The 17,339-nt window shown below is 39.4% G+C and overlaps 1 protein-coding gene across 1 annotated transcript in view; it reads left to right on the forward strand.

The window, feature by feature from the left end:
• Positions 1 to 5,434, forward strand: part of PCDH20 (protocadherin 20) — a 6,044-nt gene extending 610 nt beyond the window's left edge. Inside the window, exons 2-3 of the mRNA XM_057371675.1 lie at positions 2 to 50; positions 1,089 to 5,434. Coding sequence (XP_057227658.1) covers positions 2 to 50; positions 1,089 to 3,785 — 2,746 coding nt within the window. The 3' untranslated portion in view covers positions 3,786 to 5,434. The remainder of the gene's footprint in view (position 1; positions 51 to 1,088) is intronic.
• The last annotated feature ends 11,905 nt before the right edge of the window (positions 5,435 to 17,339 follow it).

Raw genomic sequence — 17,339 nt, forward strand, 5'->3', positions numbered from 1 at the left:
TGGGGCCCCCGGGCGGTCGCGGCAGCTCCAGCGCCCGGGGCAGCCTGCAGGTGAGGGCCGGGAGGGAGGGGGGGACGCGCCGCGTCCGGCCACCCGAGCCCGACTTCGCACGCAGCGGCGACATTGGCGACAATTTGGCAAAAATCCCACCAAAAACCAAACAAACAATCCAAGCCGTGTGTGCGCGTATGTGCGCGTATGTGCGCGTTGGGTCTTTTTCTCTCCAAAGATCAGGGCAGCCGCGAAAAGTTTATATTTGTTGCTGCTGCCGACGCGGGTTGTGGCAGAGAGCCGCGGAAAGGGGGAATGGGTGATTAAAAAGAGGGGAAGGAAGAAAAATTTCCTTCGTGGAGACGATGCCTGAAGTTACTTTCGGGGAACCCCTTCCTATCTTGTGGGCGACGCGCTCTCCAGCGCGGGCAGCTCGCTCCGCGCAGCCCCTCCGCGGCTCCTCTCCGCACCCGCGTTGGCCGCCGGCCGCAGACGGACCCTGCGCGGGCGGCGGGGCCCGTGGTGGCGGGGATGGAGCGGGAGGCAAGGACCCGCCGGGAGCGTGGCACCTCCGTGAGACTCCCGCGGGCTGTGCGGAGCGGYCGGCTCCCGGGGCCCGGGGACATGCGGGAAAAGCAGCTTTCGGGACGGCGCTGGGGTTGGGGGCACCTGGGAGCGCGTTTCGCGTTGCTGCTGGGGAAGGGGAAGAGGGCGACCAAATGTTGGGGGGGATGCCCCGCTTTGGGATGCGCTTGGGAGGGAGGGTGCCGCTGGTGACATGGGGGAGAGCTTGGGGAAGAGGCAAGGGGGAAGATGGCACGTCGGGGCGCAAGTGCTGCTGGGGGGCGGGGGGAGGCAGGGTGCCCCGGGCCATCCTGGCAGCGCGGATTTGCTGTGGGGAATGCAGCTGGTGTTGCCTGGAGGGTACAGATGGTGATGCCCTGGAAGTAGCTGCTGTACTGGGAGGATGGTGGGGAGAGGGAGGATGGATTCACTTTGCAGATGCAGCACTCTGTGCTCCAAGTGGCAGTGGGGGAGGCAGTGGGCGGGGGGAGGCGCCAGCCCTTCCTTACACCCCTGTGCCACTCTCTTCCCAGCACTTGCTCCTCTTCCTGATCTTCGTTGGGCCTTTCAACTGCTTTGCCAGTTACAGCCGTGCCACTGAGCTCTTCTACAGCCTCAACGAGGGGCTGCCTGCTGGCGTGCTCATCGGCAGCCTGGCCCGTGACCTGCACCTCCCGACAGCTGCTGGGCAGCAGCCTGCATCCCTGCAGCCCCCACTGTCCTTCACCCTGGCCTCCCACGGCCTGGGGGGACAGTATGTGCAGCTGGACAACCGCTCCGGAGAGCTGCACACCTCAGCCGTGGAGATAGACCGGGAAGCACTGTGTGTGGAAAGCAGTGGGGCCACCATCTTGGGGGGATCAGCTGCTGTCTCCTCTTCCTCCCCCTCCCCGGAGTCATGCCTGCTGCTGCTGGACGTGCTGGTACTGCCTCAGGAGTACTTTCGCCTGGTGAAGGTAAAAATTGCTATTCGTGACATCAACGACAACGCGCCCCGCTTCCCYGTGCCCCACATCCGTCTCTCGGTGCCCGAGAACGCCCCTGTGAACACCCGCCTGGCCATCGAGCACCCTGCCCTTGACCCCGACATGGGCACCAACAGCGTCCAGACCTACCGCCTGCGGGATAACTACGGCGTCTTCACCCTGGACGTGGAGGAGAATGAGAACGGGGAGAGGACGCCTTACCTGATTGTGATGGGGGCACTGGACAGGGAGACACAGGACGAGTATGTCACAGTCATCGTCGCTGAGGATGGGGGGACACCTCCACTYGTGGGGAGTGCCACCCTCACTATTGGCATCAGTGACATCAATGACAATTGTCCCCAGTTCAACGACTCTCAGCTCAACGTCACCCTTTATGGCAATTCCAGCCTGGGGACACACGTGGCTACTGTCCACGCGGCAGACATGGACCTTGGATCCAATGCCCTGATCACCTACTCCTACAGCCAGAAGGTTCCACAGCCATCCCGAGACTTGTTCCACCTGAATGAAAGCACAGGAGCCGTCACACTCTCCGCTAAAATTGATGGGGACACTCCAAGGCTGCACAGGCTGATCATACTGGGCAACGGTCCCGGGTGTATTCCTGCCGTGATCACAGTGCTGGTGACCATCATCAAAGTCATGATGAGGCCACCTGAAGTTGTTCCTCGTTTCATAGCTAATGAGGTAGAAGGGGTGGTCTACTTAAAGGAACTGGAGCCTATCAACACCCCTATAGCATTTTTCACCATCAAAGACCCTGATGAGAAATACAAAGTCAGTTGCTATTTGGATGGGGATGGGCCTTTCAGACTTACACCGTACAAGCCGTACAACAATGAGTACCTGTTGGAGACCACCAAGCCTTTGGACTTTGAGACGCAGCAGCTGTATGAAATCTCTGTAGTTGCGTGGAACTCAGAAGGATTTCATGTCAAGAAAGTCATCAAAGTACAGGTTCTGGATGACAACGACAACTCACCGGTTTTCTCTGAGCAGTTGATAGAATTGTCCATTGAGGAGAACAATGTTCCCAATGCTTTTTTGACCAAACTGCATGCTACTGATGCTGACAGTGGAGAAAGAGGGCAAGTGTCCTATTTCTTAGGTCCTGATGCCCCTTCTTATTTTGCTTTAGATAAAACCACAGGAGTTCTTACAGTTTCCACCCAACTGGACAGAGAAGAAAAAGAGAAATACAGATACACTGTCAAAGCAGTAGATTCTGGATTCCCTCCAAGAGAATCAATAGCAACTGTCACCATCACTGTATTGGATAAAAACGATAACAGTCCAAGATTTATCAATAAGGATTTCAGCTTTTTCGTGCCAGAAAACTTTCCAGGTTTTGGTGAAATTGGAGTTATAAGTGTCACAGATGCTGATGCAGGGCAAAATGGATGGGTTGCCCTTTCAGTTCTGAATGGAAGTGATATTTTTGTCATAGATACAGGAAAAGGAGTTTTGAGAGCTAAGGTCTCCCTGGACAGGGAGCAGCAAAGCTCCTATGTTCTGTGGATTGAAGCAGTTGATGGTGGTGATCCTGCCCTGTCTTCTACAGCAAAAATAACTATCCTTCTTCTGGACATAAATGACAACCCTCCTTTGGTCCTGTTTCCTCAATCTAATATGTCTTACTTGCTGGTCCTTCCTTCCACCCTTCCTGGCTCTCCCATCACTGAGGTCTATGCTGTCGATAAGGACACTGGCATGAATGCAGTCATAGCTTACAGTATCATAGGAAGAAGAGGCCCTCGCCCTGAATCATTTAGGATTGACCCCAAGACTGGTAATATCACCTTGGAAGAGTCACTGATGCAGAATGACTATGGCTTATACCGGCTGCTCGTTAAAGTCAGTGATCACGGCTACCCAGAACCTCTGCATTCCACTGTCATGGTGAACCTTTTCGTCAATGACACCGTCAGCAATGAGAGCTACATCGAAAGTTTGTTAAGAAAGGAGCCTGATATCAGTGTAGAAGAAAAGCAGCCACAAATATCCATAGAGCCTACACATAAAAAAATGGAGTCAGCGTCCTGCATGCCTACCTTGGTAGCTCTTTCAATAATAAGCTTGGGTTCAATTGCTTTAGTAACAGGGATGGGAATTTACATTTGTCTAAGAAAAGGGAAAAAGCATCACAGAGCAGATGAAAACTTGGAAGTACAAATCCCATTAAATGGAAGAATTAACCTGCACATGTTGGAGAAGAAACCAATGGAGATTTCTAACATTTGATGTTTCTTTGTGTATAAATCCAACATCTGAAAAACCCCGGACAACACTAAAACACCTAGCTGTAGGTTGTATTGACAGAGGTTGCAATGAAGGACTGCTAATTTATAACTTAATGATATTATAATTGTAAATAGCTGTTTACAGTTTTTTAAATTCAATTTCAGTGTACAGCTTTTTTTATGAAAAGTTAGTAACTAACAGCTAGCACCCTGACTATAAAAACATGGACATCATTTCCAACTTCCATAAATCAATAAGATCAGTGAACATAAAAAAGGGGAAGGTAAGATGATTCTTTTAAACTCAAGTTTTAAAAGTCTTTTTAACCACGAGAGGGCATCAGATGCTCCTGAGCAGGGAACTGTTCGAGGTACTGTCCGTGAGATAAACAGAATATATTTTAAATATATTGATTTTAATATAAAATACCTATTGGCATACAGACATTTAAACACTACAAAAAAAAAAAAAAAAAAAAAAAAAAAAAAAAAAAAAAAAAAAAAAAAAAAAAAAAAGAGGAAATGTCTGTCCCGATGTATGTATAATAAAAAGAATAAGTATATTAAAATGCACTAGTAATGAAAACCAGAATGTTTATTACCTCACAAGTAAAGCTTATACAGTAGGATAGAAGAGGCATTAACAAGAAGTGCAATTCCTGTTGAGCAAGAATGCAAGATATTGTAATGAGAATCTGAACTGCTGTGACATATCATTCATTTTTCTCCCAATTTCACCCTCATTATCATTTTCTCCAGCAATCCACTGGACATTTTTATGGAAAAATTATATTTAATATTTCCTAAAGCAAATAATGACAGAGCCCCATGCTCATCCTCATACACATGCCAGATGCAAGGAAGCAAGGGAATGGCTAAATCTTTAGTTGTCACAAAAGTGGTGGTATTTTTTTGTACTTTGAGCAATCTGTTGGTAGTATTCCATCAGTTTGGTTGTGTAGTAGATTTCTGTTATGTGTTACTTCTGAATCTGATCTGCCAGATGAAAACAAAAATCACATTCTAAGGAATTGTAGGACTTTTTAAATTCTGACTGTTGCTCCTTTCYGGATTGGTATTCCATGTGAAAGATCTTGTTTCTGACTTTTGGCGACCATTCCTGGCTCCTTTTCATTGGCTTTGATTTTGGATTAGATCCAAAATCTGACTTGTAAGACTGGTGGCATATTTTCTTGATAATTTATTCTTTGCTGTATCCTCTGCAACAAAGCAGCAATTTTATCAGTGATGTATTACTTTCACTTCATTTTAAGAGCTGAGAACTATCTTTTGTATGATGATTGCATCAAATTTCTCTGTGTGAACAAGATAAATTAGTGTTATGCTTAAAAATTATTATTTTGATTTCTCGCATCATATGTCTGTAATGTACCAAAAGTGTTTATATGTCTGCAAATTAAAGCTATATATTTTCATAATAACTTACTCTCTCTCTCCTAGAATTTCAAGTAGAATGCTAAGTATTATTTCAGTTATAAGAAATGTATTTTTCACAAGTGCTTAGGTGCTGGCTCTCTTGTCTGACATGTCATACTTTCAAAAACTAGCACACTTCATTAATGACTGTTAATGCTGTATTTCAGCTGATGCAAATGGTGCAGCAGCTTGTACCTGTTTTGAAAGTAGGGAATGCAATTTTTTTTTTTTTTTTTGAGGCAGTTTTTGTTTTTTCTGTCTGTGACTGGCACATTACTTCACCTTGAACCTATTGAAATGTTAGGGCTTCTAATAGATACCGGTTCTACTTAGCCTAAGTAACAGTATTAACATAATACCTAGGTTTTGGCATTCTGACTATAGTAAAAGACTGKTTTTTTCGGGTTAGAATATTTTCTGTTTGGGCAAGATTTGATAGCTGTGTTTCATGAAAAAATAATTCAGCCTGTCAGAGCTTTGTAGTCAATCACCTATTTTCCTTTATTTTCATATTATCAAAATATGAAAATGGTGTGTACCCCTGAAATGCATTTGCCACAAAAAGACATTGTTGCTTATCTCTGAAGAAAAATTACATTATATCTTCAGAAACAGCTTCAGTATTACAGATGCTGTGAATTGCTGTGGTGATGAAGCTGGATCCTCTGCATTTTTCTCTTCAGCAAGGAGGCAAGGTAACTGAAAGACAGGATTCTTCTCATTGCTCTTCTCTTATTTCAATTAGCAGTCCAATATATTCTCAAGACAGTTTAAACAGGAGCAAACCCAAGACTTAAGAAACAAATAAACAGGTAATCCTGATCCTTTAGTGAGTGTTCATGTGACACTGGGCAGATACTTTTATTCAGGTTTGACAAATGCATAGCCTGGACCCTGTTTGATTAAGCTTTGTTTAAACATGCTGTTCTAGTTGCCTTTTTTTTTGTTTGTTTAGATCAAGCATGTTCCTAATGCGCAATAAAATTTAATGTTATGAGCCTGTTAAAACCAAAGTAGTGCTCATGAAGCATTTCACTCATGATTTTCTACACATTTAAAGAAAATGGGTGTAAAATCAAACCTTCAGCCACGCCAATACTCTTACTTATGCAAAAGAATTTACTCTGAATAAGACATCATRGAGCAGATTTTTGCTTCTGTGAGTAGCCTTTCGAAGGGTAATGTCACTGAAAATGGCAAAATATTCAGTGAGCTGGGTTTTTTACTCCATATTTTGTGTTACTTAAAAAACATACAGCTATTAACACCAAGTAATAAGCATGATAGTTAAACCTGCAATGTTGAGCCTAACRGTGATTAAAAAACAACAAAACAGGAGTCACTCATAGAACCCGGRATTTTCTTCCTGAAAAATGTGTTTTTTCTCAGCTGTAAAATTCTTGATGCTGGCTGTATAGCAAACATTTCTGTGATGTTGCTGTTTCCAAAGTATCCTTTACTGAAATTCCTTTCACATGAAAACACATTTTTAATGAGTATAACCAAAGTAAATTAGACTCAGATATAAAAGGCCTATTTTATTACCACCTTGTGCAAGTTGCCATTGCCAAAATGTATGCAAATCTTCTCGACACTGGTAGTTGAGCTGGCACAAAAATAAATGTCTCATTCATTTACAGTATCCACTGAACAATCTTASAGTGAGTGGGTGCCCTTTGTTCATTTTTATAAAAAATGAGATTGTCCTAAGTTTTGTATTGCCAAAGCCTCCTGAACTTGCCATGCAAACACTTTTTCATTAGAATTAACAAATTAAAAAATGAAAGACATGAAATGGGCAGTGAGCCCAGTGGCAGTGGACAGAGAAAATCAGTCTTCTCTTTCTCCTTCATTTTATTCTTTTTAAAAGAACTCTTTGAAGTTACTGTTTTGATGCAAAACTAACCTAATACCTGGCTGAATATCAATAAAAGATGAGATCTAAAAGTGTGGAAGGGGAATTAGAGCTATTTGCTTTTTCTTGTGTCAAAACTCAGAAAACAATTAATCTTGCAGTCTTTTATTTCCATTTTTCAGTATCAGGGTTCAAACACGCTACTGTGCCAGAGCCCACTGAGAAAAATGTAAAAAAGCTCCGACTCTTAGCAGGACATCCAAGGAGAGGTACAGTATTAGCAAAATGTGGCCTCCCTGACAGCAGTGGCAAACCTTGGATTACTGATTGGGGTTTCATTGTAAATTTTCTGCCCCTAAAGGCTGTTTGGGGAAGATTGCGTTAAAATACTCAAACACACAAAGATGAKGAAATGACTAATGTTTCACCTCCTGGTTCAAAGCAATGAACTTTCTGGGAGCAGTGGCCTGCATCACAAAAATACCTTGCAGTTTGGCGTAAGTGGAGATACAAACCAAGTCTGCCAACAGAAACATCAGCTTAATATGCAGAGTGTTTCTTTTCATGGTTCAGGTGCATTATCAGAGCCATGCTGAAAGCTGGCTGGCACCTTCCCTGAACTGTGCTCAGCATCTCTCAGTTTCTGTATTCCTCTCACCTATGTAACCTAGAGAAAAAAAACAATGCAGAACAATTATTAAATACTTTTCAGCTGTAACTAAAAACTTGCTTTTAGACCACTCTCCTTCAGAACAGGAGTTTGAGGAGATAAGCATGTTTATCTCCATTACCAAAACAATTTGAGTTTAGAGGAGATGTCTAGTGAAATTTAAAGTGGAAATAAAGATATTTGGCACCCTCATTTCYTGTAGAGTAGGTTTGTATAGAGTAGTTGCTCAATGAGATAAAAGTTGCAGGAACTAGTTTAATGCTTTGTTTTAACAGTCTGGGAAGTATTTTGAGGAAACTGTTTGAAAGTTATTTGCAATGTCATAATTTGCAGTTTTCTGAGTTAAAACATACAAAAATACTTGTACAGGTAGCACTGCTATTTCCTTTTCCACTTTCTGTACCAGACTGAACCAGCAGATAAAACTGTCATCTGCATTCTGAGATGGTGGGATTCAAAGATTTCAGCTCACAAACAAATTTAAACAGCTGTTTTCCACATTATGGATGAGAAAAATACTTTTATTCTTATAGCACAGATTTATAACTTGCATAATCTTTCTAATACATTCTATCTGAACGTTTCAGTGATTTGTGCTATATTTACATTTTAGTTTCATTACAGAATGAATTTTAAAGGCCAAATTTCAACTCTTATTTTTTTCCGATGAGAGTACTTTGAGCAGGTGCTAAGAAAACATTGTTCTTAATGAAKAAATGTTGAATAATTTATAATGCATTCGGCCATTTATTCGACTGCTTGTAAAAACAAATACAGGCTTACGTGTTGAAGTTGCAGGTTTTCATATTGCTAGCTAACACTGCTGGTAAGTAGCAAACATTTACTGAAATACATTGTAAGGAATTATTTCAACTGTTCAAATCAAAAGGACCTGCATTTAAAGTGTCAAGTTGGATGTTGGGTTTTTTCCCAGCAGCGCTGGCAGGATCAATTTAATGTACTGTCCTAACTATTTTGTCTTGTTTTCCATCTACAAAGTTCGGGCTAAGAGCAAGACAGTGCTCAGAGGCAGCAAGCATCCTCAGAGCAAGGCAGTGAGGTGACAACTCTTACCTCTTTATGCATAACAGGAGTGACAGCTTGATTTCTGCATCTGTGTGTCAGCATCTAATGCTACTTAAGAACCCTAAAGGTATCCTATCAGACCTCACACTGCACCGCTGGAGGAGTGCAGGCTTTCTCTCAATAAACTATCATATATGCCAGCTCAGTGCAGATGCTTTGGCTGTTTTAGGTGTTCAGTAAATGCAAACGTGTGTTGGATTGAGTCTTTGATGTGTTTCATCTCTGTATTTGCAGATCACGTTGACATGTCTACAGACAGATATTGGCCACTGACCTCAGAGTCTGAGCTTCCACTGTAGTCTGAGTTTATCTGCACAGACAATGGAACAGAGAGTGCTTCAGTTTGCTCTAAAGAGGGAATGCAGGCAAGGTTTAGCTGCTCTGAAAATTAGTCTCAAGTGCTATCTAGGTGGCCCCTGAGCATCTCAAGYTTCTGCACAGTGCTGTCAGAAAGTCTTGTGCCTTTCTAGATTGGCAGCTTGGTGACATGAGAAAACTGGATAGGCATGCATATCCCAGATATGATGRTGACATAGCGAGGGTGTCAACCCTTCAACTCCACTGAGCAGAGCCTGGCAGGCTGTAATGGGAGCACATCTGATAYTCAGTATCACAGAAAAAAGACCTGCAAGCCTCAAAGGTAACCACCATTACAGCTAACTGAAAAGCTAGGAAACTTAAATTCATCCCAGGTAGTGTGGCATGCAAGTCACTCCTATAGGACTCAGTAAAAGAAGGTATACCTTTGATTTTTATGATGGCAAAGCACTCACTGTCGAGGATGTGATAAAATTTTCTTATTTTTCAAGTGTTTTCAGTTCTGTGTTTGGAGCTGATGCTAAAGACTTCTCTTGGTAAGGATGCTCTCTAGCCTTCTTTTGGGAACTGAGCCATTGTGTTCAATACAAAGACTCAAATGTCAAAATCTTCCAAGGCTGAAGAGAAACAATCATGCTTGTCTACTAGAGTAGCATTCCACAGAACTGGAGATACTTGACCTTGAAATGATACTCCAAACATTTTCAAAACCTTYCTTTAAACAATCAGTGACAGTTGGGGGATGACAAAACCAGAGAAAGCGTAATTCTGTGCTCTTTCCTCCTTGATGAGCCGACTCCAATATTCACACACACTCACACAAAAATTTAAACAGTTACCTTAGATCTTTTTCAAGGTAATATTCTCCTCAAAGTTCATGATAATTTCAAACCTATTACCTTTATTTGTGCTGTAATCCCATTAAAATTACAATCTCAAGACATYTATGAGATAAAGGTTGGTTTTCCCCTGTCTAAGGCTCTGTTTTCTGAGGAATGTGTTTATAAAGGGTCCGATTGAGTACAAAGCAGGACTGCTTCTCAGGATGTGTTCAGGAAAAATGGAAATAGAAAAGAATAGAAGACAGCAAGAATAAATAAATGTCAAAATTAAATGGCCCTTTTTGTGTGTAGGAAACAAAAATAACTGGTCAGAAACAATAAAAATATTTTTTYCTGGATCTACTGGATTTACTGTGTATCATCAGCGGCTTTAAGAGTCCCCTTTCAGTAATATCAGATCTCTATGCTTAACCTGTATGGATGAGAGCTTGTTGCAGAGCATTGGGATTTCCTGACACAATGTACTAACACAAAATACATTAAAAACTGATTCACACTGTCAGCAGGTCACAATTGTATAGAGAAATCAAGGCTTTGAGTAGAATATTTTAAAAGTGTCTGTTTTATTGTGATAACAACATTCTCTTTCAGTGGTGCTTTTCTGTAGGGTTGTTATGTTGGGTGCATTCATTTTTGCTAACTTGGGGCAAAATCATATTATCACAAACATTGGCACCATCTCAACCAATATAGAAGCTGATATTGTGGCATAATATTTCCTGTGAATGCTGTTCATCTAMTGAGAACTTTTTTTTGCATCAATACACAAGTAGAAGATATGGTTTTGTCCTCACTTTAGGAAAGCGCGTAATCATAGAGTAACATTCTTTATGAATGGAATGAACATTTCATTACAGTAGGACGAGAGGATTCTGATACACTGCTGTGTGAATGCAGTGTACATCCTGCACGTGTTTTCTCAAGTGGCCACCTTGCATATCTGCACAGAACTTCTAGAAGCCATCTACTCATTTTGAGAGTGTCTTTTATTTTTTTGTTATAAGTCATAAGAGAAAAGCAAAGACCACAGAATTGTACTAGTGTTCTCTTTTATTTATTTCTGTTTATCAGGGTAGGTTTAGCTAAACTGAAACCCATCTTTAACTGGCTTTTCCTTGAATCTGAATTTTGAAACATCATATATAAAGTTAGGCTTCTAAAAARTAGATACACAAATGTCTGAAAAAGCAGTAAAGGAAGGGAGCATGCAGGAAAAAGAAATGTTTTGGAGTAAAATTCAATCTTGAAGGTTCAACATAACATAACTAATGTATTAAGCTCCTCAAGGATGTTTTTCAGTATGCTCAGACACAGTAGAAACAATTCAGTACCTTCAGCTGTATGTACACATTACACACAATCAGAGTCTTTGCTGCAGTCCTTTCAGTAGGTGAGTAGCCTCAACTCTCACTAACACAAACAGAGTTTAAAAAAGTTCAGCTATTCATATTAAACTATAGTTTAATATGGAAAAAATCAAACCAACTGACATTGTCCATCCCCATAACAGCTATTTTGAAAGCACCAAAAATTAAATATTACAGGGTCAGAATATTTGTATTGGTTGTAAATTCCATTTGCTCTTGTCTTTAATATTGACTCTCAAAATCTATCCRTCAGTAGTTTTATGTGAATGAATGTATTGGACAAATAACTTAATCAAYAATGGTTTGTCACAAAATATTGGGAAAAAATCCAAAAGATTTTTTTTTTCCAATTTTATCTTCTGGAATAAAAATTATATTATTAAGAAGAAATACCTTTTTTCTGTAACTATCAACTATGATACAAATTGTAAGGCCATTACTGAGCATTCAGAGTTTTTTCTCTTAATATGTAATTTAGAGTCTGATAGTATATTGTCATTTCCCAAATGCACTTTCAGWCTTTGGTTTGTAATATAATGAAATTAAAAACTACTGAAGGAAGAGATTTCAGTATTAGCAATCCAGACTTCTTAGATCTGTATGAGCAATTTGGGAGTACACACATCTAAGATTACTTCTCTAATCAAGGCAACTCTACAGGTCTCTTATTGGGAATTTGGGCRGTTTATGATGTATCTGCACTGCTCTCAGTTCACAGCAGAACGACATTTACAGCAGAACCCTCTCAAAAGCACCTTGGTTAAATACCTGAGATGGAAGAGAATGAATCTAGGTTATGTACCAGAACAAGAGACAACCAAGTACCGATTTCCCTTTCCCAGTTACAGGGGATGGGAAACACTCCTACAGTGGTGCCACATATAAAATCTGTGTACATGCTGAGATAACTTACAATTTTGGAAGTTTTTGTGTTTCTGTTTGCTTGGTTTTTTTAYTTAATCTTTGTAAGTGTGGAAGTAAATTTCTCTGAAGGGATAGGGACAGCTGCATTTGATGGAACTGGCAGGCTTGTGCCATGTCACTTGCTGTTTGTAAAAATGAAAACCCACAAATCATAAAAAAAWGAAATATGGCAGGCATAGAGGCAAAGAAAGGAGTCTCTTTCCTTCTCTGTCTTCCCAAGTCTGCAGGTGATAGATGGCAGCGTGCTGAGAATGCAGTTCTTCAGTGGAAGTTGTACCTGTGATAAGAAATATTGTGTGGGAATTACAAAACCAGCATGTGTAAATCGGCAGAAGGGGAGTAAAAAAAATTCCTCCTAGCCTAAGAAAGATGCACAGATTGCTGGTAAGACTTGGAACTGTTGCATGGGTCAAAGAGAGCCCAACAGCTTGTACATCATTGCCTCTTCAGCATGTATCAGAAAGCAATAGGCAAAACTAGGTGAGCCATTTTATTATTATTGCAAAACAGTATTTAGAAATAATTTACTTCAATTCAGGCTATTTTAAATTGAGTGTTCTACAAGGTGATCTGGGTGAAAAAACCCAATTTGATATGCGAAACCAGTCTCCAAAAGACATGCAATTTTTACAAATTCTTTTCAGATAATGGTTGGCACTAAGCTACTGTAAAATTGAAAACTTTTTCACAGTGTTATGGGGATTTGCTCACTTTTCATCAACCTCCATGAACAAAAAAATAAAAATATGGGCATCACAAACAATTTGAACTATCTGAAATTTCTAAAAAACAGTAAAAGGAAATACCCTTTTGAGCGTTTCTGCTAAGRGTGAAACTTAAATCACTTATTAGAAATAGTAATATGTATCAGGTCATACTTCACTGAAATTTGGATGCATGAGTACTTTACAGATGTTTTGAAGAAGCCATTAATAATTATTATTGAGCCAGATACACCTCTTCTTGCTCACACCTCCTCATTTCCACCAAAAAAAAAAAAAAAAAAAAAAAAAAAAAAAAGAAAAAACTTCAGTTTTTAAGAATTCGCATGTAAATAAAAGATAAAAAAGTCCAAAAATTAGGCACCCAGATGCATGTGGATTTATTCCTTTTTTCTCTACTTTGTACAACTGATGCATATGACTCTGAGCGAATATCACCTCAATTCCAAGTGTTCTGTATATTCATTCATGAGTATGTTCACCCTCCTTTGATTTCTCAGTTTTTTTTCTTTGTATAATGGTGTGGTCTCTCATAATTTCTTATTGAGATGATTGTGACATCTTTCATACAATAAATATAAGAGAAGATTGAGAGATAAATATGTGCTSAAGTGAAATTTCTGGCATATGTTTAAGAACCGAAAATCTCAGGAGAAAAGAAAGTAACATATGGGGAGTTAACACAAGTAGAGGTGAGACATAATTAGGATAGAATAAAGATGCTGCTGTAAGAATTCAATTAATTGTTGTCAATGACAATGAATAAAATTGCAGTAGCCATGAAATGAAAACAAACCAACAAAATTATGGTAGAAAAATCCTGGGTCCAGCAAGATGCATTTCCCTTTGAGAATACAGCTGCTAAATAGTGTTTGGACACCCAGCTATTAGCTCAAATTTGGTAACTTCAATTTAGCACCAATTGGTAATACAAATTAGTCTGAAAAGTAGTTTTTAAGGCACAGATACAGAAAAACTTCTAGAGGAAAAATTGGTTTTTCTTTCCACCTAAAGCACAGAGATATTCCAGGACACTCTTGTAGGTTTTTAATAATGTSTCTCAATTTCATCTGCAGTCTTTAAATGTAGTCTCTGTATCCGGGGTCTGAGSCACTGCTTTTGATCTGTTGAAGGGCAGTAGAGAGAAATTCTCATTCATCTGGTAATGAGTGAGTTGGAGTGAAATTATATTCATTATTTCATGAGGATTAGAATTTATTTCCTGCACCAAACAAACAGACAACAGAGTTGAACCTTTTTTTCTAGATTTGATGGTGGTCAGTTTGTTTAAATCACAGAGTTATTAGAAGACTACAGATGTTATACCAATATTTAAAAAGGTTAGATGTGGTGACCAAAATATTTACAAGAAAAATAATATATAAACTTAGGTAAAATAAAGAAAAACTTGTTTTGCAACTAACATGGTGACAAACTGAGGCCACTGGTATAAGAAGGATATGGACCTATTAGAGTGAGTCCAGAGGAGAGCCACTAAGTTGATCATAGGGTGGAGCACCTTTCCTATGAAGAGGGCTGAGAGCTGGGCTTGTTCATCCTGAAGAACAGAAGGGTTTGAGGAGACCTTAGAGCACCTTCCAGAACCTAAAGGGAGCTACAAGAGAGCTGGAGAGGGACRTTTTGTATTGRAATGTAGTGATACAACAAGGGGGCATGGCTTTAAACTGACAGAGGGTAGGTTTAGATTAGAAATTAGGAAGGAATTCTTTGCTGTGAGGCTGGTGAGGSACTGGAACAGGTTGCCCAAAGAAGCTGTGGRTGCYCCATCCCTGGAAGTGTTTCAGGCCATATTGGATGGGGCTTTGAGYAGCCTTRTCTAGTGAAATGTSTCCCTGTGAGTGTCAGAGKGGGTTGGAACTAGATGATCTTTAGGGTTCCATCCAAGCCAAACCATTCTAGGACTCTGTGAATTATAAGAGTACATAGCAATTAATCAAGAGTAGAAATAATCCTGTGCAAAGCTCAAATTTTCAACATAGATTGAACCTGAATTTAGTCTTTGATTAAATTATAAATTTTGTAAACTCAAGATGTGACAGTCAAACTAGTATAAGGTATTTAATTTTTAAGAGAATTACATACTTCAAAAGTTAACATTATTTGATTTCAATAAAACAAGTTTAGCAATTTCTAAAGTGAATGTAGCTACTACCTCTTAAAGACAGATGTCAGGCAAAATGTCTTCAGTGGAAAAATGTCATTTAATKATGGGTTTCATGGACAGATTCTCTGGATATAAGTTTTAATTTTATGTTCCTTAATAAAAACCAAATGAATAAACAATTCCACTTGTACTCCAATGTAATGCCATAAAGATATGGAATAGAAAAAGAAAAAGCAAGGGAAAAAGCCTAGGTTTGGGGCTTATTTTTCCCTTGTTGTTGTTCTAGTAAAAGTAAAAGTAAAAACAGAAATAGAGAAATAATATTACTCTGTACAAGACATTATTAAGAATAGTGCTGGAACATTGCATCCAATTTTGGTGTTCTATTTTAAAAGGTGATTTAAAAGTGGGAGATATATAGATAAGTCACAAATTTATTTTTAAATGTAGAGAAAATTAATTAAATTTAGAACCTGGAGAGTTAGTCTATTTTATTTTTCTAAAAGGAAGTAACRGCATTGAAAACAAGTTCTAAACACAACACATTTTTTATTGTAGAAAAAATAAAGGAGAAAARGTAGGCATTTTGTGTATCTAGATCAAAGCTGAAGGAAATTCTGAAATGTAACCTGAAACAGTCAGGCACAATTAATTGAGATAAAAAAATACCTAGTGCATTAAATACAAACACAATACTGTGTTTGTAACTTCTGATGAACCAGGGGCAGATGAGATATAGTGATCTGGTACTACACCTTTTGGAAATATGACATAGACTGATTTTATATTACCTTGATTTACCCCTTTTTCTCTCTTCTCCTCTCCTCTCCATGTTACTGGAATGGTTAGATGAACAAACTAAAGTTATCTGGTAATGTATCTGAAATCAAATACAAGTGATATTTTTTAAGAATTTCAAAGAAAACCATTTGTAACAAAGTGTTTGAAATGTACTTTGAGCTATTGCAATCACAATGGTTGTCTATGGTTGGCCTATGGTTGTCTACACTATAGCGATAGATTTTAAAAATTGAATACCCTTTCTTCRTATTGATATGTCTGCTTGCTAAACAATGCTCTATAATGGTAATTATTAAATACTAGAAGTAAAAAAGTAAGCAGAGGATTGGATTGACCCTTGATGGTCATCTGGCAGCTGACTAAGGTCAACTCACCACAGAGAGATTCTCAAACAAAGCAAAGTAAAATACTCTCTCTCAGCATATTTGTACACTAATTGTTGAGAAAAAAAAAAAAAAAAAAAAAAAAAAAAAAAAAAAAAAAAAAAAAAAAAAAAAAAAAAAAAAAAGAAAAAGAGATCAAAATTAAAGCAGAAACCTCTGCACTGAGACTACTCCTTCAGATAAGATAGAAAAAGAATGAAGGACATTTTTTTTCCTAAACTTGCAAAATGATCTTTCCTCATAATCAGTCCCCATGTGTAAGAACTACTTCTAGAGAAGTAAACTGAATACAAATGTATCAACATAATTTTGCACATTATTGAAGTTTTCAATTTATTTAATATTTTAAGCCAAGTAATCTCTTTCTGTCCCTTCTCACCTGCAGAAATTAGCTGACAGAAAGTATGGGCATAGGGGTGTAACGAGCAGTGATGTTTGTGCATGTTTAGTTGTGCAGACGTGTGCATATGTATGTGTGACACATGAAAACTGTACAGCATGAAGCCTGAATTGTAGAGATACATTTCAACTCTGCATCTAAATTGCACAGCTTTGTTCTAGTCTGTGTGAAAGCCTTGACTCTTGCACAAATGACCCTCCTACTACTAACACATAATTCAATAACTTTTTATGAGCAGGCTGGCCTGTTAGTTTCATAGATGGTTTAATCTATCTTAATTAAGCTGAGGGGAACCACTCTTTGAGATTCAAAACTGAGGCCATTGAGGATCCCATACAGAGAACCAAGTATCAGAGCACGGATTCTTAGCTGTTATTCATGTGGAAGCATCCCATACAGGGCTTCTCTTTCTCAACTCTGTAGGTGAGGTAAACAAGCACATGCACTGTCTAGGTGGTGTGTTACACTGGAAACTGAGGCAGGATAGGCTGGAAATAAATTTCTACTCATCTGCATCTAATTGGATATTTGATAGCACTGAAAAGTTGAGTGAAATCTTACCACTCAGCAATTATTGGGCAGATGACTCCAATGAGTGGATTCATTAGGCACAGGAACTTAAGCG

The sequence above is a fragment of the Malurus melanocephalus genome, unplaced genomic scaffold (assembly GCF_030028575.1).
Source record: "Malurus melanocephalus ecotype Western Australia unplaced genomic scaffold, MMel_1.1 scaffold_152, whole genome shotgun sequence".
Classification (NCBI taxonomy): domain Eukaryota; kingdom Metazoa; phylum Chordata; class Aves; order Passeriformes; family Maluridae; genus Malurus; species Malurus melanocephalus.